Genomic DNA, 27,134 nt, shown 5'->3' on the forward strand with positions numbered 1-27,134 from the left:
TAAAAAATATAAAAGGATGACTTTATTCAACATACCAATTTAAGAACATTCAAGTTTTTTAAAAAAAAGATTACAGCATGAGAAGATAGCAGATCAATGGTAATGGTATATATATATAATACTTGCCAAACGGAGTATAGATAAGACATACTAACTTCAGTGCTCAAAACAACAAAAAGAATGTTGTATCTTTCTTAGCTGTATTATACCTCTATGACTACTAAGTGGGAAACTTAGCAGACCCACACTCGCAGACTTATTTCCCATAGTAAATTTGATATGCTGTCATTGATATATATATCATTTTGAAATGTCGTAATACATAAACCTCTATCTTAGTTCCTTTTCTACATTGCCTACTTCATTAGAACTCTTCCCAACCTACCCCAAGACTCTAGTAAGCATCCTTCTCTGAGCAGGACCAACTTGGTCAAAACAGGATATAGAATGGCTCTAGGCAGAGGAAAAATCTCCAATAATATTCTCAATTCTGTGTTCACTTTTCCTTTTAGCAGCTACCTCATCATATCTAAGATGGTATGAAAAAACCATACACATTCAGAGAAAAAGAAAAGCATTTTGGACTATCAATCTTTACCTTAGTCCTGCAGCTTCCCTTTATCAACCAGTGAACACATTATTTTAATTTCTGAACTGTGAACACAGGCAATAGTTAACAAAGCACCCAGAAACTTTGTGGAAAGTATCATAAAATTTCCAAGGAGAATGTGTTAGGTGGGGGTAGAGAAGGCAGAAAAATCAAGAGAAACCATTAAGAAAAACATGGCAGTTCACACAAAAAATGCTTTCACAAAATACTTTTTTTTTTTTTTTTTGCGGTACACGGGCCTCTCACTGTTGTGGCCTCTCCCGTTGTGGAGCACAGGCTCCGGACGCGCAGGCTCAGTGGCCGTGGCTCACGGGCCCAGCCGCTCCGCGGCATGTGGGATCTTCCCGGACCGGGGCACGAACCCGTGTCCCCTGCATCGGCAGGCGGACTCTCAACCACTGCGCCACCCGGGAAGCCCCACAAAATACTTTTAAAAAATGAATAAATTAAATTCAATTTCAAGTAATATCCCCCCAATATTTTCTCATTGTTTTAGTGTTCATAAAAGGTATAATATATGCCTCTAGAAAAGGAAATTATCTTCTTTACCTACAGAATGGTTAGAGTACCAGCACCAGGAGGAATTTTCCAAAAGTACAAATAGTTCAAAGAAACCAGTAAACTAAGTCTTTTGACTCATTTAATCCCTGTCACAACCCTTAATTTTAAGACTCGTACCTTGAACCCCTATGTACTAGGCTAAAACTGCTCTTATTTCTGCATATGGCAGTGACAAGTAATTAGGGAAATGAAAGATCTGATCCTACTCGGGTAGATCTAACTCAAAGATCATTTTGTTAGTCTAAGAACTATCCTAGTCATCTTAAGTAATCTTAATCCATATTTTAGAATCTGCCAGGAGAGCAAATACTAAAATTTTTAAACAAATTATTCACCCTGCCCGGTCTCCAATCAAGAATTTATGGCTATTACAAATAACTCTTTTTCACCTCACCTCACAATACACAATAGCAAACTTTAAAGAACAATAATCATAAGCTCATATCTTTGAAAAATGGATGCAACAAAGCTTCTTCTGCTGTTATTCTTGAAGCCGGATTTAGATCTAGGAGTTTATCAAGCAGGTTGTAAGCTGCATCAGGTACCTCATCCCAGCCTTCTAGATTGGTAGGAGACTCATCAAAATTACCCCCACAGCCATTACTGTCCTCTTTATACAATGAATTCCCTGAGTGTTGTGCTTTAGGTATTTGTATGAGGTGAGCAGCTTTATGGTCCATCTTCTCTGAAAAAGTTGGGTCTTGAGAAGTGAGCTCTTGTATATCACTTGTTAATTTAGGAGTGTTAGAATTTACACCTCTGAGCTTCTCACAGAGTTTTCTCAAGTCTTGTGCTGGAATTTCTTTGCTACACAATATTGATTTGCCTAAAAGAGAAAAAATATACATATTTTATATTATTTGAATATATCAGAAGTCTCTCCCATGAGAAACATGCAAGTCCAACTGCATGCTTTTTGGATATATTTACACTGAATATGAGATAGAACATCACGTGCTATATTTAAGTTGTGTTTTACCTTACATAGTTGAAGGTCAAATCATAAAGTGAAAGATAGTAAGTAGAAAGCAGTGACTTAATAAGGACTCACTTTTGACTCTGTCAAAGTCTCCAGCTTCATTATATTCTTTTGTAATCTTTAATCAGCTGCAGCTCCCATTCTCTCTCCTCCTTCCAAGCTTCTACATGCCTCTGACTACATGGTTCCTGTCTTTGATTAGGATGCTCTGCACCTCCCCCCAACTCCGTGCCCAGAATACTCCCACTTAGGGCACCACTCAGTTCAAGCATTACCTCTAAGAGGCCTGACACTCACAGAGTTGATCATTCTAAGTTTCTGTTATATCCTGTGAAGGTTTCTATTATTACTTTTGCTATTCTGTATTTGAGCTCTTCAACAAAATGTTTTAGCATTTGATAAATTTCATGTTATAAACTTCTTATGAAGTTATTCAATAGCAGATGATAGTTTTCCCCATCAGTTGAAAATAAACATTCTCATGTAAGAATACAATTTCCAAGGCTTTGCTTCATGGTTCCATTTCCCATGTGTATATGTAATATCTCACCCTATCACCCTCAGATAAAGTTTTCTTATTATAGTTTCAAGAAAGGTGCAAGTCGTAGTCTGACTGTGCTGCAGAACCACAACCGCCACTAAGCCTTCCTGGTGGATCAGACCACGGCACTGGTGCCCAAGTGAGGGACAATCATTTTTGCAGTAGTTCTTACTCAGAAATAGTTCTTGGTCAAAATCACTTGTTTTTTCAAACTAACAAGTCTCAACGCTTTCTAGGTATCATACTTCTCTGAATCATATTTTCCAGGAATAGGTGGAGTGAGACAGGCATATGTATTTCTTGAAGTTCCTCAGATAATTCTGATATGCACCCCTGATTAAGACCCACTGATTCTGGGGCTGGGCAAGAGGCAGCCCAGCTACTTTTGAGGTGGGCTGACTGAAATTTTGTCCCAAAGGAGTGTTCCATATTTTGGGGCGGCATGCTGACTCAATCACACCCACCCACTTTGGAAAGTATTGACTGTAATTGTGCATGGAGAATAAATACAAGGTGGCCATTTGAGTTCAAGTTGTTGGCAAGAGCAAGGCTGAGATAATTCTCAGGTGCCCTATGAGGTACACTGCATATCCCATACATGAAGTACAAGAACTTGTGTAGCTAACATGACTTCCCACATCCAATAAATGCTTTCAATGTTACTCTATCAGTAAAGGTATTCTGTTCATTTCGCTTCTCAGCTACTCTAACCCTAAGGAACCTGACAACAACATACATCCTATTATGTCCCCTACTGCAGTCCTTACTACACTGTATTATAATGAACTATTTACTTGTTAATACAGACTAAGAGTATTTAAGGCAGGCCCAAGAGCACCTGATGCTTAATAAATATACAATAAACAAATTAAAACATATTATGAAAAATATTTATGTAATAAAGTCAAACCATAACTACAGGGAGGTAAGATTTTATTCCTTATTCTTTTGTTTAAGATTATAAAGTTGAACCTTAAATACTGGAAAAGTGTAGTACTCTGCGCTTGATAAGATAAACTGATTACATGTAGAGAAGAGAAGTGATAAATTATTTTCTTACACAATGCAATTAATTTTCAAGCAATTGAGAAACTTTGTATCTAACACCAGAGAACATTATGAATATGTTTATTTGTAAAGAGAATTTCATAATAATTAATTAAGTGATTTGTAGGAGATAATCAAAGGTATTTGTTTTGTTCTATAATATAAAACTGCTTACCAAAAGTTTTAGCAGCCTGGATAGTTTCCCTGGATCCACGAATTGTCATAATTTGAGCCAAAGCGGTTAAATCATCACTTGCTTTATAAAATGGATATCGTCCACTAAGCAAAGAAAGGAATATGACACCTGCAGACCACATGTCAATTGCTGTAACAGAAAACAAACTTTAATTTTACTCCTACATCAGTCGTTCTCAACCTTTACTGTATATTCAAATCCTCTTAAGAGCCTTAAAAAAATTCTGATGCCCCGGCCAATCCCCTCAGAGGTTCTGATTTAATTGTTCTGGAGTAGGGCTCAGGCATCATTTTTTTTTTTAAAGTTCCTCAGTCAGGCGCTTTTAAAGATTTCAGGGTTAAGTATGCCTGGTTTAACATCCATAATGCAAAATACAATATTTTCTTTCTTGAGCAACATGAAAGTTGCTAAGTTTAAAAGGATATCTCATCACTAAGTAAATGCACATTTTATAACATCAAAATAAATCCAAAGTAGCTACGTAGGAAAAAATCTGGATGTACCCCAAGAATTACACACCATAGTAATGAAAGTGTTTCACTTTACTGAAAAGCATTAAACATTAGAAGCTCATCTTCAGCAAGATGTTACCCTAACTTTTGCTGTAGAAACTATCAATCTCTAGAATTCTGGCAGTTATGATGAAGACCAGCTTAGCCTCATGTGAATAAACTCATTAAAAAAAAAATGTTTAGGGGGACTTCCCTGGCTGTCCAGTGGTTAAGACTCTGCACATCTACTGCAGGGGACATGGGATTGATCCCTGGTCGGGGAACTAAGATCCCACATGCCTAAGATTCCACATGCCGTGTGGCCAAAAAAAAACTGTTAAGGGACATCTTCTCTCCTAATGGCTGAACTCCCAGTATCATCAAGTTATTGGATCTACTCCCTTGGCCACTGCATCATCTGTCTTTCTTGGTTCCCTTTGTACCTTCGCCTGCTCCTTCAATGTTTCCTCTAAGCCTTAAGGGCTGAGGTTACCCAGAGTTCCAACTTCTACCCTATATACTCTCCCTTATTGGGCCATACACTTCACAGCTTCAACTACCTTTTATATAGTAATGATGACAGTTAACTGTATTTCCAGTCCAGACTTCCCTGTGCTTCTCTTACTTTTATTCTGTTGGACATCTCTATCTGGATGTTCCACATATATCTCAAACCAATTATGCCCCCAATCATCTTTATCTTTCCCTGTACACCAGTTACTTCTTTATTCTCCCCTTGGTTACTGGTACCCATTCAAATCTCCCAATCTAGGAGTCTGATAAACATCCTGGATGCCTTTTCCCCACCACTTCATTCCCAAATCCTGCATCCAATTATCCATCAAGCTCTGCCTTTCCAATTCTTCACTTTTCTTTTCAAAGATTTTTTTGATGTGGACCATTTTTAAAGTTTTTATTGAATTTGTTACACTATTGCTTCTGGTCTATGTTCTGGTTTTTTGGCCATGAAGCATGCAGGATCCTAGCTCCCCGACCAGGGATCGAACCTGCACACCCTGCACTGTAAGGTGAAGTCTTAACCACTGGACCACCAGGGAAGTCCCCAATTCTTCACTTTTCTGTTCATTTGTATTATTACTGCCCTCGTTCAGGTTTTCTTCATCTCTCACCTGGACCTGGTTCTCTCTGCACACCTGCCAGAATGACCCATCTAGAATACAATTATTACCATCCCTTTCCCTTGAATAACTTTCCAAAACCTACAGGGTACAGTCCAAGCCATATAACAACTGTGATCCGACACTGTCTACCTTTTTCCAGGTTTATTTCTCACCACTCCTTGACTTTCATCATACATTCTAGCAACACTAAACTTTTGTTGATTCTGTATGACCATGCTATTGCTTGAGTTCCTCTGCTCATGCAAACCCCTCACTCCAATTTACATTCCCTTTTCAGACATTCTATCTTCCATGAACTTCCTTCCATAATCCCTTCAGATAAGGTTAGATACCCCTAAAATACTCTGTATAAAGTTTTTTTTTTTTTTTTTTTTTTTTTTTTCTTTTTTTTTTTTTTTTCTTTTTGCGGTACGCGGGCCTCTCACTGTTGTGGCCTCTCCCGTTGCGGAGCACAGGCTCCGGATGCGCAGGCCCAGCGGCCATGGCTCACGGGCCCAGCCGCTCCGCGGCATATGGGATCCTCCCAGACCGGGGCACGAACCCGTATCCCCTGCATCGGCAGGCGGACTCTCAACCACTGCGCCACCAGGGAGGCCCTGTATAAAGTTTTATAACCATACTTAACAGGTTATTTTATATTTGCGAGTATATCCTGACCAGAGTGTAAGCAGAGAGTTTCATTCATTTTTTATATCATTAGCAAGCACAGAATAAACACAGAACAAATGAATACATTTCTGTAAGGTCCATAATCCAAGTGAACAGCAGGGTTCATCTATTCAATAAGATGTTCCATGACAACTCTTTCAGGCTATAGACTTTTTTCTTTTTCAAAAATCTCTTTAATGCTATTATATTGTTTTCACAATAACAAAAAATTTTAATCAAACACGCAATCATATGTGTATCACAGAAGAATTTTCAGGTATTAGACAAACATAAAATGTTGAAAGTCTTACATTAGCAAATACTACTAAACACAACTTTTTCCCCCACAAGGGTGATGTTAAAATTATTCCTGGTAAAATCATCTTGTAAACAGATAAGCAAAATGCAATCTATCGGGTAAAAAAAAAAAAAAAAAAGGAAACACTAGGATTAGCAGCTTTCATAAATAGCACTATCTCAAAAATGGGAATGCCACACTGCTAGAACCACTTACATAACTTAGTTAAAAGCAGCAGAGCTCAAATTTAATCATAAGTAGACAAAAATCATAAAATAAAATACACTCACGGCAACCAATTTAACTGGGTTCTGTATTTCTAGTGCAACATACCTGTGGTTTGGTTGGGGCACTTTGTCAAGACCTCTGGTGCTCTGAATCCTGGTGTACCTGCCCTAGGTGCAACCTGTTGCCGCCTTATGATGATGAAATAAGATTTTTCTAGTTATGTAAAGTTTAATTATTTAAGACCAAAAAATAACATTTATCAATTTAGTTCACAGTAAATTCTACCTTGATATATATATAAATAAAAGTTATTACAAAGCAAATGATAATCCAGTGTGATGAAAATCCTGGATTTTGTTTCTATAGGTCTCTCCCCCCACACCAGTTCCCAGGCCTTATTCCAGAAGGGTTTTAAGGTAACTTCCAGGCATAGAAAGAGGTAGTATATGGTAAGAACATAACAGAAAAATAGAATACAATGGGAACTCTGAGGTATAAAAATTTATTTATGTTTGGAGTGATTAATTTCTGAGATACTTGTTCACTTGTATACTTGAGTTAATCAGGAAAGGCTCATGAAAGCTTATAAAAGTCTTGAAGGGAAGAAAGAAATTTATGTGGCAAAGAGTTGGAGGTGGGAGTGAGAGAAGAGTTCTAATATTTGGTTCAGGTTATTCTACACAGGCAGGAATAAAGAAAGAAAACAAGATTAAATCAGCAAGTAAAACATGAAATTCTGAAGTTTCATAAGAGCTATCCCTAACCCTACCAAAATTATTTGCATGTAAAATCAAATATGTTTTCCAAAGAGCATTTGCATGTCAAGGGAACAAATATGACAATACTTGTCATTTGCTCTTCAAGGTACCAATCTGCATTAGTGCCTATGCAGTTCATAGAACTGCACTGTTCCCTTTCACTCACTCAAATCAACTGTCCACCAAAATCAATGCAATTTCTCATCTTGTCTGGCAGCATGCTGGTGATTTTATAGCACCATCAAAACACATTACCTTGAAAGGCAAATACTGCAGACTTTATCTGTTGCATAACAGTCACAGGTCAGGTTAGCTGGGCAAGAACTGGCAGTTTTCCTCATCACACTACTATTCATAACTTTTGTAGAAATAGCCTTCTTTTTTGTTGCTAATTTTCGAGATAGTAAATCCACAGTCTTTGACTGCTTCATAAGCTGTAAAAGGAAAGTCATATTCTCTATTTTCATGGCATTTAACATGATGCCTTTGAGATGCTAGTAGAGCAAAACGCAATAGGGGAAGCATAACTTTCAGAACTGCTTAATGTGCTGTTGGATTGTAAATAAACACTCGTCTATCAAAATATTTAAGGTCTTTTTAGGTTACTGTGTTGAATAAACATATTAAAAATTTACTAACCATTCCTAGTTTGGTGAATATTTGAATTACACTTTATTAGAACTTTTCCTGAAATGTTATAAAACAATTACATTCTAGTGTCTAACTCCATTTCAGAACTGTAAACTGCACAATTACATTGGCTAAAATCAGTTTTAATTTGTTCCTCATGCTATCTAGCTGCTACAGGATATCATACGTCAATTTAAAACCACTTAACATTGATGATAATTTTGTAAATTTTACAAACATCTTTACGCTATCAACTGTGTGTCAGAAATGTGTTAGTTGTTGGGAGCTCACGTTCCAGCCAATGAGAGAAAAGTACTTAACTTTCTAAATGTTCCTTTAGAGAAAGAGCAACAATAGTCAGCTAATCAAAAATGACAAAAAATTCCAAAAGAAAAGTTCAGAACTGGAGAAAATGAAAGCACTGACTAGATGCTCGAAGCAGTAATACCTTCTGCTAAAGCAAAACTCTTAAAAACTTACTGATAATAAAAGCTAGCCATTCCCCAAATTCTCTCCAGTGTACAACTGACTGATGATTGCACTATTAAGCTACATTACTTACTTTCACTGCAGGGCTCTCATGTGAAATGGAGCTGTGTATATTGAAATTTCTTTCTCCAAAAACAGAGCGCTGGAAAGAAAGGCCTACAGATCCCTCCTACAATACCAACAAAAACAAGGAAAATAAGGATTATATCTGTAACACTTTCTGCCAGCTGTACTCTGCTATAGTTTTGAAAGAGTTAAGAGACATAAAACAAAAACAGCTGCATCCAAGTCATTCTCAGGCACCAAAACACTTCTGTGAAAGGAGAAAACAGTCTAGACAGAACTCTTAACCCTCATACAATGTTAACATAGTCCACAAATATATATAACTAAAAAATTATAAAACCACCTGCATGGATGTTACATTTTGCTGTGCAGCTAAAATGGAGATAGACACTTCAGAATTTTTCCCCTATAACTAATGCTTTCTTTTAAAAAGGATAATTAATATGAACTTTATAACATGCAGGGAAAATTTATTATTTTCCGTTTTTGTTATATAATGCAATTATAATGACAAAGACATTATAAATCTACCAAGCAAAATTTTCAGTTTTGAAATCATAAAACAATCCATTGTAAATCTTAGTGAAATCTAATCAATTGAATATATAACACGTGTAAACAACATTGTTTTTTTGTTGCATTATCCTAGAATTATAACTCCCTCTGTTGAATGGAGTACATTTCTAAAACCATATTAGTACTTAAGAAATAAAACACGTAGAACCTTTCCATCTTTTCCTTGTTTAATCTGAATCTGTGCATTTGGGTTGGGCCTTTTAACCGCAGTTTTTGTGGTAGGCTGCTGAGCCAGCTCCTTAGGTGCTGCTGGGCCGCTCAATGAAATTTTGTTTCCGGTGATTACACAGGATTTATTTTGTGAACAGCTTTCCTGCTGAGCTTCAGACTGGACAAATTTGAGAAGCTCTATTTTAGTATCATGGGTTCCTTGGGCCAAACCAAAGTCTACCAAGGCATACCTATGAAACAAAAATAAGCACTTTTACTTCTCTGTAACAAAGCTTAGTTAATATCATAATATGCTCAAACCATATTCACACAGAAACTGTATTCTTTGGGGGATAAATTAAGGATTTATAACATTCTTGAAAAAAGAAAAGTAAGTTTTACAGACAAGGTAAGGATTTAATAGCTAACTACTGAAAATTAAGGAAAGACGTATCCCACACAAGAAAACATCTTTTCTCCCCTTCTTCCAATGGCTTGTGCAGACAAGGCAACAAGGAATGCAGGATGTAAACACAATCCTTTGTCCTCTGATGGTGGCAGAGATGGCATCATAGCAGATAATTTTTAATTAAACAAGTTTAAAAGAAAAATAAATTAAAACCATGGTTTAAAAATCTGATTAATTAAAGAAAAAATTAAAAGTCAGGAATACAAAACCCCAAGAAAAGAAGTTATGTTTCTATTATCCTTATTATACTCAATATGAGCCATTATATAAACAGCAGTTTTTAAGTTTTCAGCTTACAATGCCTCTATGTACATAATCAGCATAAAAAATGTTCAAAAAATAAAACTTTAGTGTTGAAACAAGAAATTGGCTATCATGTGGTCCAATCCCCTCATTTACTAGGAAAGAAAAATGAAGCACACAGATAAATGTATAAGGTTAAACAAACAAACAAACAAACAAAAAACTAGACCCTTTCTAAGTCTCTTAGCTATTTCCACTAAGCCATGGTACACCTCATGACGTACACTGTTTTACTAATACAATTTTTTTTCTCCTTGAGGGTATTTCCCTTCCTCAACCACAGTGAAAATCTGAAACAGAAAAAGATGTGTGTGGCTGTTGCAGGATGCTCTGCATCTAAGAGATGGACCCCACAGCATAGATTCAGTCAAGTATAAGTATTTGGTGGTAACTTTCCATACTTACTTTCTCAAGCGCCTATTATATAAAAAATTGCTGGGCTTAACATCACGGTGAACAATACCAAACTGATGAATGCGTTTCAAAGCTTTGAACAGATTAAACATATATTCCCGTACTTCTTGAAAAGAAAGAGAATTCAAAATGTCCTAAAATAAAGTTATGAATAAGGTTATAAGATTGTTTTCAATGAAATATTTAGCTAATAAAAATTCAAGAAATATTAAAACCTACCAAAAAGGACTCATGTTCCAGATATGGCATAGCAATAACCACATGATCATTTTTCCTAAAGCAGTATTTAACTCCCATGACATTGTCTTGCCCCCTAGTGGAAAAATGCACAATGAACTTCAGAAGAAAGGTCAAATGAACTGAAACTTTATGCAGTTTTTTTAAAAATGCAACTTTAGCAATGCATAAATAATGCCAGAAAACTAACTTAAAACCATCACCATATAGGAGAGATTACTCATTTAACTGACTTATACAAGATAAAGGGTTTTTTTTTTTTTAAACAAACACGGTACCAGTTATGAGGTTATAATTCAAAACGAGATAATTATAGTTTTAATTGGGGAGGTGACAGAATGGGAAGGAAAAGATGAATAATAAAAATGAATTAACAAGACTTAGTAGCAGATAAGATGGTAACAGTAATAAATAAATCAAGTAAAAATTAGTAATAGCTAATATTTATTGAACATTCACTACATGCCAAGCTCTGATCTAAGCACTTCACACCTATCAACAAATTCACTTAATTTTCACAACAACCCTATAAGGATGGTGCTGTTATTTCCTACCCCCCCCCTTTTTTTAACATATAAGGAAACTGAGGGACAGACAGGCTAAGGAACTTCCCCAAGGTAACTCAACTAGTAGGTCATGGAGCCAGAATTTGAATCTAGGCAGTGTGCTCCAGACCTAGACTCTTAACCATTATACTATACTACCTCAGAGAAAGGTGAATAAAATAGGGTAAACTGGATTTTCAGAGTTTTGAGACTGAGTAAGTAAAACAACATGGATACCCACAAAATATGTAGAGAAAACAGGAAAAGAAGCATCAAAAACCAAAACCTCATCATTCTGATAGAGATATCTAGATACAAGACTATATCTTAAGTGAGAAGTCAAGTGTAAGCCAGTGACAATATTATAGATAAATGATACCTAAAGCTGTGAAATTATTAGAGAAGAGAAAACTGAGCCTTGGAAAAGTCTCATGTTGGAGGGCAAAATAAGGAAGGAGCAGAAAGCCCAGATAGGGACATCCGCAAGTGAGGAGTTTTCAAGGAAGGGGTGATCAACAAGGAGGTCAATTAGAATAAGGACTGAGGGAAAGCTTTCAGTCTGGCAAAGAGGAATTAACTGGCAAAAAGGAATTAACTAATTTTCAGAATGCAGTTTAAGTGGAAAGGAAGAGGCCAAACAGGATTTAAGGAGGGAAAATAGTATATAATGGAAACAGAACATAAAGACAATTTTCCTGAAATATCTGTCAAAGAATAGAAACGAGTACGGGAGCTAGAAAGGAAGCAGGATCAGGTAGACTTTTTTTTAGCATGCACATTTTTGAACAACAAGGAAAGAAAAAGTGGTAGAGGGAGTTATTTAAAGTGTGGCAAAAGGAATAATCTTATTCAGGGGACTAGAAGGTATTATGTAATCATGCCTTATAGAAGCCATCTTATTCTCTTGTCTTCTATAATAAACAGAGGGGTAAAACAAATTAATAGGCGTGTTTATTCATTCAATAGATATTTAGTGGGCACTGTTACTTGACAGACACTATGTTAGACATTAAGGATGAGAAGGTGAATTAAAATTAACATGATTTCGACATTAAGTATGAGAAGGTGAATTAAAATTAACATGATTTCTGCCCTCATGGACTTTCCTAAATAGTGGGCAATATGGATAATAAACCAGGTAACAAATAATGACAAATTATGGTAAGGGTTTTGAAAGATATCAAAAGGTGCCGTGACAATAAAAAATAGAATCTAATTCAGAGAAGGCCTCTTTGAAGTGGTACCATTCTTGCTCAGAGCAGAAAGATGAGGAGTCAGCATGCAAGGACTGGGAGGGGTCTTCCTGGATAGGGAAGAAGTATGGGTAGTGGCCCTGAAGTGAGAAAGCTCTTGACACAAATTTGAGGAGCTAAAGAAAATAGAGCACAGTGAAGGAGGTGGAAAGACTGGCATGAGATAAAGCTGGATTTTTTTTCCAAGAACATTGGGAAACCACTGAAGAATTGTTAAGTAGTGGAAGTAATAGTATCCAACTTATATTACATACATACATATTTCTATATTTTAAGGATCACTCTGGCTGTTTTGTGACTATGGGATTAAGAGGGGAAGAGAAGAAGCAGGCTATTGTAGTAATCTAGACTTGGACTGAGATAGCAGTTGAGAAGACAAAGATATGGATGAGATTTTAGATATGTTTTGGAGGCAGAATTGCCAGGACATGGTGATGGAGTGGACTAGGAGAGAAATGGAGAAATTGAGTGTGATTACTAGGTTTCTGGCTTGAGTAACTAGGTAGACTGTGGTACCATTTGCTGAGATGGGTAGATGAAAACAGATTGTTGCAATAGGTAATTTTGGGGGCAGATGAAGGTGGATTAAAATTTAGTTTTTGGCATGTTAGGTTTGAGGTGTTTATTAGGTACCCAAATGGAAATATCAAATCGTCAGGTAGATATATACAAATATGCAGTTAAGAGGTCTGAGGTTAGATATACACTTATGGGAATCATTACTATATATTTAAAGCCACGTGGAATACATGACACCACCTAAAGAAGTCTAGAGAAAGAAAGCCCAGGATCACTGAGGAACTCCAACATTTAGGTGTCAGGTGGAAGAGGAAGAACTGGCAAAGGATACTGAAAATGAAAGGCCAAATAAAGCAGGAAGAAATCAAGGAGTATATGGTAGTACAGAAGTCAAAAGACGATGGTTCAAATCAATTATGTTAAACACTGCCAGGAGTTCGTGTGAACAGAAAAAGGAACCGGCAAAATAAAGTCATGGTTGCCTCTAAAGTAGTTTCCGTTTAGCATAGAGGACAGCAGCCTCACTGTGTGTGTGTGGCAAAAGGCGGGTGTGGAAGTGAAAACAGTCTGTGCAGGTAATTTTTGAGAAGTCTGGCCATGAAGGGAAGCAAAGAAATGCTGGAGTAGCTGGAAAGGGGATGGTGGTACAGGGAGGATAAGAGACACTACATCACGTCTCTATGTTGACAGGAATGACCTAGCAGAGAGAAACCAAACAGGAAGACATGCCAGAGGATTCTGTTGTTCAAAATAAAATATGAGATGAGGCTGTCAATATCTGGGGAGATGTGAAATATGAGTTCCCCATATTTTTAAAAATATCTACACCATGGAAGCCAAGGTTTATGATTTGGCAGGAAGATTAGAAAAAGAAGTGGTAAGAGAACAGGAAGTCAAGCTGAGCCTCAGGAGAAATCCACTTTAAAAATTAATATAAACTTAACTAGCCATTCCAAGATTAGCGGAAAAGTGCTAGCAAACTGCAAACACCTGACTGAAGAAGATGTTTAATCAACAATCTCATCATCCCTATTAGATATCTACTTAAAAATCTTAAAAATTATATACAGCAGTTCAATTAAAAATATCTTTAAATTGCCTACCCAGCCACTGTTAGGCACTGAAGCTCAGCTGCAATTCTTACAGGATGACTTGTTGGAATTAAGTGTTTCAGAGCAATTGTCTCTTCAGGTCCTACTTTTAACTGTGTTGTGGCCAAATACACAGAGCTGAAAGTGCCTGTAAAACAATTTATTAGATTTTTCAATATTTGGTTTTTAAAAATGTTTATGAGACAATGCTAAAATAGTTCTTAAAAACTGTTTGGAACCCATAAAATTATCATAATCTGTCATCAATATTTTAATGACACTGAACACAAAAAGCAAACACATTTGTAAATATAACTTATTTTCAATTTTTAATACATTCTTAACTGTCCTCACATCTTTAGGGGGTATATTAATTCAGCAAAGCTATACAGTAAATCTGTTTAACTGAGTTAGCATAAAATATTTCCATGGTATGACCCAATCTACCAAGTATCTTTCTACAATATTATCATTGGAAATTACTTTCTTAAGACTTGGATTCAGTTCTGTTAGAAGTAAAAATGATAACAGTCTTAGGGGGAAAAGGAAACTACATTTTTTATTTTAAAAAGTTTTTTTAAACTTTTAAATTCACCATGAAAATAAACAGAAAAAAATATAAGATGTGGTGGTCAGTTAAATCTGAGAAATACTGAGTTAAAGCAAATTGATAGATTATTTCTAGACCTTTAATGTACTGAAGTACATCATAAATAACCAAAAGGGAGCTATACATGCTATAGTTTTCAAACTTATTAGCCTTAGATTACACTCCACTCTTCCCTCTCTCCAGGAATAGTTAGCTATTTGTTATGAGGACACCAGTTTTCCAGAACAAAGTTTTTGAACACTAAGTCAGTATTCAAAAAAAGGTAAGAAAAAAAATGTAAAGATTTGCTTCTTACATCCCAAATCATCTCATCTTCTAATCTCTCTGCCCTCGCTGATTCAGCCTTTTCTCATCTCACACTTTCCATTGTGAAAAGCAAGCAATGAATAAATGGAAGTTTTGTTGTTTTTTGGGTTTTTTTTTACTGTTAAATTTTTATTTACTATTTCTCAGTATAGTCACTAAAAAGTTCTATTATCTTTTATCTTCTCAATCCCTTCACATCTGTCGGCCAAATTCACCCTTCATTCAATCAATATGATTTCCAGTCTCTCAATGGTATTTACGTAAATACTGACTATCCTATAAATATTGTACCACTTTATTTTTATCATTTTGCCATGAAAAATTGCCATTGTTCAACATACAATTCCACCTAAACGCAATGGAGAAAGAGAAAAAAGATTCAGCTTTCCCTGATCAAATCCCCCCACTTAAATCTTAAATTTTTTATTTTTAATAATTATCATTAATAATGTATTATTAATATAGCAATACTTTTTTTTAAAGCAAGCATCTGCCTTTTTTAAAAAAAATTTATTTATTTATTTATTTATTTATGGCTGTGTTGGGTCTTCGTTTCTGTGCGAGGGCTTTCTCTAGTTGTGGCGAGCGGGGGCCACTCTTCATCGTGGTGCGCGGGCCTCTCACTGTCGCGGCCTCTCCTGTTGCGCAGAGGCTCCAGACGTGCAGGCTCAGTAGTTGCGGCTCACCGGCCTAGTTGCTCTGCGGCATGTGGGATCTTCCCAGACCAGGGCTCGAACCTGTGTCCCCTGCATTGGCAGGCAGATTCTCAACCACTGCGCCACCAGGAAAGCCCCCAGAAATACTTTTAATAGTATAAAATTATAAAGGTTAAAATAGGACTGTTCATTTTATTGTAAATATTTATTTATTCTTAGATTCTTTCCAAGGAAAAAAGAAAAGCTGATAATTAGTAATATAACCATGGTCTTAGTATTTTTAAAAGGGGTATTTTTCTAATAAGAAATAATAATGAAAATCAAGATTATACAAAGGAAAACAGGAGGAAAAAAAGCTTATAAAGATAATGAAGTATATCTCCAGATTACCTTCTCCAATTTTGTCCTTAATCTTAAACACATTACCAAGCTGTGGTACAGCTTCGTAAAGCTTCTGAATATCTTTCTTAACACCTATCAAGGAAAAAAGAATTTAGGTACAATTAATTACTTAGGTTGAAAAATCTCAATAAAATAATTTCTAAAACATAAGTAATTTACATTACAAATAAAAATATCTATAATAAACCTTAAACTCATGATAAGACTAAAACCCCATCAAGTTGCTCTAACTCACACACCTCCTGAAGAGACAAAACTGCAAAGTAACTGAATCACTCACACCCAACTGCTGCTACTCTGAAATTACATACTAACATATAGATACATTGTCACTGCATAGAGTACAACACAATGAAGAGGCTAAATTTAAAAAATAACTAAACAATTTGTGCTGCCATCACTAGATGGCATGACAAGGACACAATGCAATCTTCTTGAAAACTGTTTCTATCCCCCAAAGATACAAAATCTTACAGGCTTGGAAAAGTTTTACATATTGAATATTCACAGTATACTCTAGAAAGAAGGTCTACTAAAGGTCTCAAGAATGTTAAAAAAAAACATTTTTTAAAAATTGTCCCAGGGCTTCCCTGGTGGCGCAGTGGTTGAGAGTCCGCCTGCCGATGCAGGGGACGCGGGTTTGTGCCCCAGTCCGGGAAGACCCCACATGCAGCGGAGCGGCTGGGCCCGTGAGCCATGGCCACTGAGCCTGCGCGTCCGGAGCCTGTGCTCCTCAACGGGAGAGGCCAGAACAGTGAGAGGCCCACATACCACACACACAAAAAAAAAATTGTCCCAATTACCAGTAGTATCCTATATCTTGACAGCAGAAAAATCATTACTTTTAAATAAATATAAGCTCTTTACAAAAACCTACATGGTTAAAATTCAGAGGCAATAATACAAAATGTGATAAACTACTGGATACAAAAAAGAACTACATACTTAAGAGTCCTCAGATTTTATTACAATATCTAGGCCAAGCATCAGCTACTTTTAAAGTTATAATAACACTCTGCATCATGCAACAGTTTTAGGCATTTTCAAAGCACCTTCACACATATTATCTTTTCAGATTTACATAATAGCACTGTGATATTGGGAGAACAGAAATAATTATCCTGATCTTTCAGAGAAGGAATCCATATTCAGGGAAATTAAATCACTTGTCCAATTTCACAGAGGTACTGCTGGTAAGTTTATAGACTCACTCATTTAACAAACACTGTTTTTAAAAATGCCCAGCAACTGGCATATTAAAAATACAAATGAACAAAGGTGGTGGAAGCCCCTGTTCTCTAGGAGCTTGGCCTAGTGGAAGAGACAGATATTAAAAGCTCACTTTTAATACAAGATTTTAACTGTAATGTTAGAGGAATGCACATATTACTAGGTAGAAGGAGGGAGGGGAATGAACACTCCTGAAGGTGCCAGGAAGCTTCAGGTGACTGTTAACCTGTGTTTTGAAGCATTCACCAAGTAGAGAAAGTGCAAGAAGGCATTTTAGGAAGGAACTACTATGTATGCAAAGACATGGAAAAGGAAAAAGGCATGGGTTATTGTGGAGGGAGGGGAGAGTAGGAGAGATAATAAAATTCAATGTGGCTGAGGAAGGAAAGGCAGAGGATGCAAAGGAAGGCCATGTAAAGTTTTTAAGCAGGAAGATGACAAGTGGAGGATAAATCTGAGGTGAAGAATACTAAGAATACTAAGCGGTGGAGATTAAATAAGAGGCCAAGAAGACCTAATCCAGTAGCCTTTCCACTATATCACTCCATCTAAGGTAATGGGAAGAACTTACTTAAATTACCCTCACCTTCCCATCTACCTTGCAGGTGAACTGGAGAAGCTTCATGGATTTCAATATAACAGGCAATATAACAGTAATCCTGTGAACCAGTTTTGGAGATGAGAGGCCTAAATCAAAATGCTGGCTCCACTATTACCCAGCCGGTATGACCTTCCTAGAGCACACAGCTTATCCTCTGTAAGCCTTAATTTCCCCATCTATAGAAAAGGGGGCATAAGAGTACCCATGGCGCTGAAATACTGTGAGGATTAAATGAAATAATATACATAACACAAGGGCAGCTTCTAACACAATGCCTGACACACTGTAAATATGAAATTATACTGGTGATTCTTATTGTTGTGGTTACTATTATTAACATTATTTCTTTAGGGCTTTTGCTCTTACTATTCCCTCTGCTTGAAATCCTCTTCCCTTATAACTTCATATGGCTGGCTCAATTGTCACAGTTTCCTCTGACATTGCTAGTTAAATTCGCGCTCCTCCCATTATCCACATTATCCTGTTTATTGTCTTTGGAGTTCTTGTTCACTATAAAATTATCCTGTTTATTTATTTGTTTGCTGTCTGCCTCCTCCCACTAGAATATAAGCTCCACCAGTACAGGCTCCCTGTCGGTATAATTCACCACAATGCACTCAGCTCTTAGAAAACTGCCTGGCATGTTTGTTGAATGAATGAATTCTTACTATCATCATGGTTGTTCAGAGACAGCTGTAGGAAAAAAGAAAAAAACAAAAGTTTACAAGTTACAATAGAGTGAAGCCAAAGACAAAAGCAATCACTTCACCATCAGCTACCGCACTACTTCTCTCTGGAAAACAAAACCAAGGCCTGAGGGGAAAGCTGGCTTTCTAGCAGTAATAGTTGCCACAGTCAATTACAATCATTCCTAATGAGTGTCAAGTCCAACCAGCTTCAAATTCCAGTGTCATAGGAAAGGCATCATGAAAAGGCACTACAATGATTATTCAATTTGTTATTACATTTCTTTGATTCTAAGACACAATTTTGACTCTGAAATTGGGATGCAACTTACAACTGTTGCTGGCCAGCATCAAAACTTATACAATAGGTGTCAATGACCTGAAGAAAATTCAAGAAATCACAGAGGAGCATTCACATTTAATCCTTAAGAGCCAAATGGCTATAGGGAGGAATAGTAGAGGTGGTGAAGTAGAAATCAAACGTAGGCCAGCTCCACATAACTGGGCTGTTCTTAAGAACTCATTAACAATGGCTTTTTTTTTTTTAAATGAATTCTTCGAAGAAATTCTGCATCACTAATGTTTGGGAACAGGGACTTCCCTGGTGGCGCAGTGGTTAAGAATCCGCCTGCCAATGCAGGGGACATGGGTTCGAGCCCTGGTCCAGGAAGATCCCACATGCTGTGGAGCAGCTAAGCCCGTGCTCCACAACTACTAAGCCTGCGCTCTAGAGCCTGTGAGCCACAACTATTGAGCCCGCATGCTGCAACTACTGAAGCCCACGCGCCTACAGCCTGTGCTCTGCAACAAGAGAAGCCACCGCCGTGAGAAGCCTGCGCACTGCAATGAAGACCTAATGCAGCCAAAAAAAGAAAAACTAATGTATGAGAACAATATTATGAGGGGAAAAAAACAGGATATCAACAAGTCTGAGTATAAAAAGTGATTCAGAAGAGACAGATCTGAAATGTTTATGTTTCATTTCATGTATGTCCCAGAGATAAACAATTATTTGTCTAATTACATCTAAAAGAACTCTTCCAATAACTATAAAAAAAATTCTAGGTGTTAAGGAAAGCACTGCCACAGTATAACTGGCAGTATTTCTGAGCAGTACATAAAATAATGGTGTATCTTACAATTAATGGTGTTTAGGTATGAAAAAATATTTTAAGAACCATTTGTGGTCTTTTTATTACTAAATGTATTGAAGTGTTTGTGTGCATGCTTTGTTGTATATACATGATTAATTACACCAAAAGCTTTGTAGTAGGATGATATAGTTTCATGTGGCTATTTAAATTAAAATTAAATTAAAAATCAACTTCCTCAGTCACATTAGCCACATGTGACAACATACAAACATTTCTGTTAGTGCATAAAGTTCTATTGGACAGGGCTGATATAGAAAAAAGCCTGAAATCTAAAGAGTCTGGATTCAACTCCTATAATTAAACCACATTAGTGTTCAGGTTTTTAACCTTTAAAACAAAGGAACTGGATTAGATGAACTTTACCTTCCAACTACAATATTCTATGCTTTTCCTACGAGTTCCACATTTTGGAACTTCCCTTTGCATAAACATGAGCTGGCAGTTAGTAGTAGAGATGCTGGTTAACTGTTAGAAATAACCAGGAAGAAAATATAAGTAGTAAGAAAATACTGTAATGCAAGGCCATGTGAATGACTACACAAGCTCAATGTGCTTCCACACCACCACTCACTTACTATGCACTTACATATCTCTACAAAACTCAAACTATGTTTATATTAAGGTTTCCTGTCACTGCAGAACAACTTTGATGTTTCTGAACAACAGAAAAATTTCCTGACAACCAAAGTGAATCAAAAATCCCCAGATTATGAATTGGGAGATGAAAGTAGACAATGAAAGAGAGTACTCATATCAAAAGCTAGAAAATACTACTAAAGGCAGAGACCAATGAATATATACTGTGAGGACTGGGGAAAGACCCTGAAAAGTCCACAAACTAAAATATTATTTAGGTCTTCATTAAATATTATGAAGGTCTACGCTTCTGTTTTGAAATTTTAAGCGAATTTTCTTTCTGCTACATAATATATCCAAGTTGGCTACAGCAACAGCATCCTTAACTATACTCCCTGCTTTCACCCTCATCTTGTTCCACATAAAAGCCAAAGAACTACCTCCTTTCCTCACCCCTCTCTTCGACTTCACTCCCATCACTCTCCCACTTCCACTCACATGACCTCTTAGCTATTTCTAAATGCTAGGCACACTCCCAGCTTAGGGCCTTCGTACTTGCTGATTCCTCTGTCTGGAATGCTCTTCCCCAGATACACGCACAGTTCACTCCTTCACCACCTTCAAGTCCTAGTTCAAATGTTACCACACTGAAGCCTTCTCCAACCAATTACACTTACTAAAATCACAATCTCCTCTCCCAATACCTCCTATCTCCCCTTTCCCTCTACATTTTCTTCACAGCACTAATCACTTTTGAACATACTATTTATTCATTTTCTATCTCTATCCACTAGATTGAGGGCACTGATTTTTGTCTGTTTTACGAACAGATTTATTCCTAGCACCTAGAAAGGTGCCTGCACATAACAGGCATAGACATTTAAGAAATATTCATCATACAAATGAAATGTTTTCAATTACTTACCATGGAGTAAAATTGACCTCCAGGAATATATGTCATGTTTATTCTGGGGTTTCACGTACTGCCTAAAATAATGCTTCCTATAACTAGGGAGATCATATAATTTAGCCCAAACTGGGAGAGTCTTCAGAGTGAAAGGGGGCACTAATAATTGCACTGTGACAACAGGCATAAAATGGATCTGTCTCAGGCAAACCAGGACGTTACCTATAACCCACTTTAGAATCGTAGGCTAAAAGCATCCATATAACACAATGAAAGCAAGCCTTCCAGTACAGTTCAACAGTATGGAGGAGACATTCAGTATATATACAGTTTATACTTCATTCTTTCACTGAAAAGATCTTTATCACTTACCAAACTTGGCATATGGTAGATACTTAAAAAAACAAAAGCCTGCTGAAAGAATGAAACAATAAATATTTGAGCTAATACTTTGCCAGGTACTTTGCTCACTGCAGCATTTTTCTTAATAGGAAAAAATGGAAAACAATCTAAAGGTTCAATAAGAAAAGGCAATTAAATAAATTATATGATACCATGCAGTGGAACATTAGGCAGTCCAAGCGCAGAGTATTTAATTACATTAAGAAATGTTCAAGATATATATTGCTAAGTTAAAAATGGAGATCAGAAATAAGTTGGCTGTGATCCTAATTCAGTTTTCTTAATTTTTAAAATTTTATTTATTTATTTATTTATTTTGCAGTACGCAGGCCACTCACTCCCGTTGCGGAGCACAGGCTCTGGATGCGTAGGCTCAGCGGCCATGGCTCACAGGCCCAGCTGCTCCGTGGCATGTGGGATCTTCCCGGACCGGGGCACGAACCTGTGTCCCCTGCATCAGCAGGCGGACTCTCAACCACTGTGCCACCAGGGAAGCCCCCTAATTCAGTTTTTTAAAAAATGTATCTCTGTATGCACAGGAAGACCAAAGGAATATAACAAAATGTCAACAGTAGCAATATCTGTACAGTGGGATATTTTCTTACTTTGACTTTCTGTATTTTCTTCAATAAGCATGTATAATTTTTATCAGAAAAAAAGTTATAAAAAGCTGACAAATATCCCAAAACAAAGGGTCATACTATGCAGGCATTGTACTAAAAATTTTACTTTATATCCTTTGGATGAATGATATCTAATCATTCAACCTAATATTTTCAGGCACCTACTATGTGTTGAAGACTGTTAGGCTCTGGGAATACAAAGATATATAAAAATCCCACCATTCAAAAGTTATTACATCAAAGGAGAGTAAATCACATTAGATCATGAGACAGTTATGTGCCTGGACTTCATCAGCTTTACTCCTTACTCAAGTTATGTTTTTGATATAATCTTAGCTTTTATTAAGGGTCAAATAAAAAAGAACCATATGAATAAAATTTCAGCATGTTTTATAAATTATCAAAGGTACTGTTTATAATGTTCAATGTCCTGTTACATATAAAAGCCACCAAACTTTGGAATTTTGGAATAAAATTCACACCACTCTTCATTTCCTAGCAGGTTTTCAGAAGAGTATTAGAATAGTAGTTTTTACCTGAACATATGTTAGAGCCAAGTCAGATTCATTCATTCATACACTCTGCCTAATGCACAATGTACATCAGGAGCTATACAAGATACTGCCTTCAAGGACCTTATAGTATAACTGAAGAGACAGAATACACAGAGTGCTAAACAATACAAGAATAATAATAATATAATGACTGTTATTGTATTACGTGTCTGATGACATAGGGAAAGGTGAACCATGAAAAACAGGTAATTGCAAGAAAAATGGAAGGCAAGAGGGAAAGCATCCATGAAACTGGATGAAAGTGGCATTTTAAGATTATTCTAGTGGCAGTGTACAAAATGAACTGGAGGATGAAAAAAGAAGTGAAAGCAGGCAGTTTAAGTAAGAAACTTCGTTGTAATTCAGGAGCCAAGTGTAAGGGAATGAATTAATGTGGTGAAAGTGGGAATGGGAAGAGGCAACACTATACATACTAAAAAGAAGTACGATAAAATTGGGTGACTGGATGAGGGGAGCAGTTACAAAGCACAAGTCAAAGATAACTCTAAAGTTTTAAGCATAGAAACTTTAACTGGAATAATAGTGGCTTTCATCAAATAGGGATATCAGGAATGGTACTCATTTTAACATCAAAGATCAGTTTACCCTTAGTCAGAAAGCAAAAGTATGGGATGTCATATTCTTCTAGGGTCGAGTTAAAGTCTATTTTGTAGTGTATAAGTATATATCATGGATGAAAGGTCAAAATTAATATTTTTGAAAAAGCACTAAATATCCTTAAGACAAAGACAGAAAAGAACATTTAGCTACATTTTAAGAAAAGAAAAAAAAACAACAGTCAGTTGGAACTCCTATTTAACCAATGTTTATTAAATGCCTGCTATGTCCCAGGCACACTGCAGGAATGAAGGTGCATGTTACAGTGTACAAGATCAGGCATTGTTTGACCCTCTCCTTCTCATTTCAAGGTCTGGGTAAGGGTGAAGCAACACTTCATGATGTACACTGAGATACAGTCCTTCATTACTGCTACAAACATTTCCTTTACTTTTGTCAACTAATTTTGCCTTTGAAGATGTAAGTTAAAGTCCCTCCAATGCCGATTTCTAAATTCAAGCTTAATGCAATATGGTGATTAGAAGAACACAGGTCTGGAAGAGAAATTCTAGTTTGGGTAGCAACAAACTTTGTGTTCTTAGACAACGACTAATATTAGACTGTAGCAACTTCATCTGTGAAATGACATGGTTGGACTACAATCCTCCTTCTAAAATGCAATCCAATCCTAAATCTAGATCTTATGAAGCTTCACTGATTCGTAAAATGCTCCTATATAAACATACAACTCACTTTAAGATTCAGGACGTGTTTTTTGTTGTTTGTTTTTAAATAATCGAAATTACAGAATTGTTGCCTGTACATCTTTGGCAATGAACACATACCTGGTAGTTTAAAATTCTGCTCATGTTTTTTTAATGAGCCATCCGCCAGAAACCGGCCACGAGGAGAAAAAGCCTTTGGCTCCTGCATCTGAATCCCCAAAGAAGCCTCCATCGCAAAGCGACTGCGGCGCAAAACGCCAGCTAAGGGGTCATGTCCACAGGGGGAGCAAAGCAGCTGTGACACTCGGCAAACTGGAGAAGATGAGAAGTTTAAATCACTCAGTGAACTAAGCACTAAAAAATGCTACTGTCCCCAAAGGGGCAAACAATTAAAAACGCACCATATGTCCAAATCCCCAAAGGAAGGAAAACCGTGAGCCATTTCTAAGGATTCCATGGGCTTCACTTTCACCTCCCAGAAACACCGGCAGGGGGCCGAAGGGAAATGTGCCTAACAGAGGAGTCTTCCTGGCAGCCGCCTTCAGGGGCAAGGGCGGCGGTGGGAACTGCAGAGGCGTGGGAGAGAGGCCTTAGTGGGGAGAGCGGTTCCACCTGAGAAGAGGGCTTGGAGGAGGAGATCGTTTGACTGTTGAAAGAGAGCGCCAGGAGGCTTGTCCAAGGCCCCACGCAAGCTGGCGGAGAACTGATACGACATGGCTCACCAGCGCCGGGCGGAGGAAGAGAAGGGGGAATGAATGGGATCCCTAGGCGAGCGCGGATTGCGAGCTCCGCGGGGAAGGACCTTCTTCCCTCAGACTCCAGACCGAACGGGATGCTTAGTGCGCAGGCGCACGACTTTCCCGCCGCAGGTCAGCGGGATCCGAAGTGGGGGGTGGGGGTGGGGGTAGGGAGGTAACTGCGCCGCGAAGAGACCGAAGTCACAATCCAGAATTCGTTTCTAATCCGTCACAATCCCGCGCCATGGAGCAAACCGTCGGAAACTCACGGTTTAAAGGAATACGACTCCTCTGGCTCCCCAAATGCCTGGGTCGCCGCCTCCGAGAGCGTCCACCTAGCGAGTCTGCCAAACGCGCCTGCGCAACACTTCCCGTCTTGCTGCTTCTAATTGCTCATGCGCACTGTAAATCCCTGTGCGCCGCGTTATCTGCTACTGGGCGCTTGCGCAAGCGGTTTGGGTTTCTTCCCCAAGGCTGTGGCTGGCTGAAATAACGGTTACAGATATAAAGTCCGAGCATAATCCTTTACTAAAAAATAGAGTGAAACGTAAGGTTAAGGATCTAACAGTATTTTCAGGAAAGAGGATAATTCAGAGACAAAAGTCTTAGGTACTGGAGTCGTAACACATCCCGATTTACAGAGACATTGGGCACGCTGAATAAAAGACATTCATTTTCTTGACTCCCAGCTTCACTTGTTTTTGTTGAGTGCCCTACTTCTCCGTTAAAAGCAAGCAAACAGAGAAAGGCAAGTACTAATGGTTTATGGCTGTATTCGAAGAAATGAGCCCAGTGACATTCACTCAGTCAATCGGTCAGTCAGTATACATTTGAGCCCTTGGCTCTGAGGCTGGTTTCTAGAGGCTGGAGTTACAGCGGGGAACACATGATAGAAAAAACCGCCATCCCTCTATGAAGCTAAATTCCAGTGAGGCAGCGGCAATAAACAAACAAATGAGCAACATTCTTTTTAGATATTGATTAGGGTTCCAAAGAAGGAAAAAAAGTGGAAGGACGTGATGGTGACTAAGAAGGACTCACCATGATGGGAGCCAAATGGGAAAGAGACTAATTGGCACAGGACAGAGTAAGTGCAGAGGTAGAAATGAGCTTGGTAAGTTAGAGGGGGGAAATTTCACAGAACATCAACACCAGACAAAGCTACTCTGTGACCATGATTGATCAAGACACACACAAAAAAAGATCACTGTAATCATGCCTGGATATAGACTAAACATAAACATTGTCCAAGACACAAAAATGAGCAAACATTTCCTTATCCTGGATAATATGACTGAACTGCTGCTCCTGTACTAATTATTTAGCCTCTGTCCAGTAGATAAGTCATTCTAGATAGTACTAATTAAAATACACAATTATAGAATTACTCCTGCCTTCCTACAGCTTCCAATCCAGAGCAAAATCCCTCTTCCTTGAACCCTTCCCTAAATCACATAACACAAACCCAAGTTTCTAACACCCTCTTACTGAGATGTCACATGGTTCTCCATGGTTTGCATTCTCACAGAAGCAAGTAATAAACCTAACTCGTTCAATTACAGTTGTGTTCCTAGCAGTCTTTTGCTGGAGGGCATTGACAATAATCAAGTCCAAGATGCCTGTTAGATATCTAAGTGATAATGTCACGTAAACAGATGAATATACTGGTCTGGAATGGATTCTAGGCTGGAGACATAAACTTGGTAGTTATGAGTTTATACATGAAAGTTAAAACTTTGGGACTAGATGAGATTATCTGATCAAAGATTGTAGATAGAGAACTGGGCTAGGGGAATCTCCAACATTTCAAAGTTGGGCAGAGGAGGAAGATGAACCAGCAAGAGAATGAGAAGGAATAACCTGTGAGGTAAGAAGGTGATGTCATAGTAAGCAAGAGGAGAACGTTTTACAATTGAACAGGTGTGGTCAATGATAGTAAATGCTTCATGGAAGTCAAGTATCGAGGACAGAAGTGACAATGGATTTGGCAACATGGCAATCATTAGTCTCTGGCAAGAGTAGTTTCAGAGGTATAGTGAGGCAGAAAGACTGAAGTGTATGGAGAACAAAAGGTGTACAAGTAGGACAAGTCTTAAGGTTTTGTTTCTTTGGTTGGTTGGTTTCTGGGTTTGTTTGTTTTCTTTTTGTTGTTTTTGTTTTTTTGGA

The 27,134-nt window shown here is 37.5% G+C and overlaps 1 protein-coding gene across 3 annotated transcripts; it reads right to left on the reverse strand.

Moving 5' to 3' along the window:
* CDC7 (cell division cycle 7) lies at nt 1-25,334 on the reverse strand. 3 transcript variants are annotated; one of them, XM_081255345.1, is made up of 12 exons: nt 25,238-25,334; nt 24,352-24,543; nt 16,204-16,287; nt 14,254-14,389; nt 10,816-10,909; nt 10,588-10,730; nt 9,409-9,661; nt 8,692-8,787; nt 7,755-7,933; nt 6,847-6,929; nt 3,914-4,063; nt 1-1,997 (listed from the first exon to the last, which is right to left on the reverse strand). In XM_081255345.1, exons 2-12 carry the CDS (start codon nt 24,461-24,463, stop codon nt 1,603-1,605), a joined length of 1,725 nt encoding a protein of 574 aa, XP_081111471.1. In that variant the 5' UTR covers nt 24,464-24,543; nt 25,238-25,334; the 3' UTR covers nt 1-1,602. The 3 variants fall into 3 exon arrangements, with proteins under 3 accessions (XP_081111471.1, XP_081111472.1, XP_081111473.1); XM_081255346.1 differs by lacking the exon at nt 25,238-25,334 and adding an exon at nt 24,954-25,228; XM_081255347.1 differs by lacking the exon at nt 8,692-8,787.
* Nucleotides 25,335-27,134: the final 1,800 nt, after the last annotated feature.

Source organism: Mesoplodon bidens, assembly GCF_964165515.1.
Source record: "Mesoplodon bidens genome assembly, chromosome: 2".
Classification (NCBI taxonomy): Eukaryota; Metazoa; Chordata; class Mammalia; order Artiodactyla; family Ziphiidae; genus Mesoplodon; species Mesoplodon bidens.

Excerpts from the sequence above, each read along its gene's own strand:
- CDC7 (XM_081255345.1), bottom strand. The coding sequence starts at position 24,463 with ATGGAGGCTTCTTTGGGGATTCAGATGCAGGAGCCAAAGGCTTTTTCT. Across the intron at positions 10,910-14,253 it reads CAGTGCCTAACAGTGGCTGG|GGGGCAAGACAATGTCATGG; the intron begins GTAGGCAATTTA and ends TTTTTCCACTAG. Across the intron at positions 6,930-7,754 it reads TGCAGTATTTGCCTTTCAAG|GCGGCAACAGGTTGCACCTA; the intron begins GTAATGTGTTTT and ends CATCATCATAAG.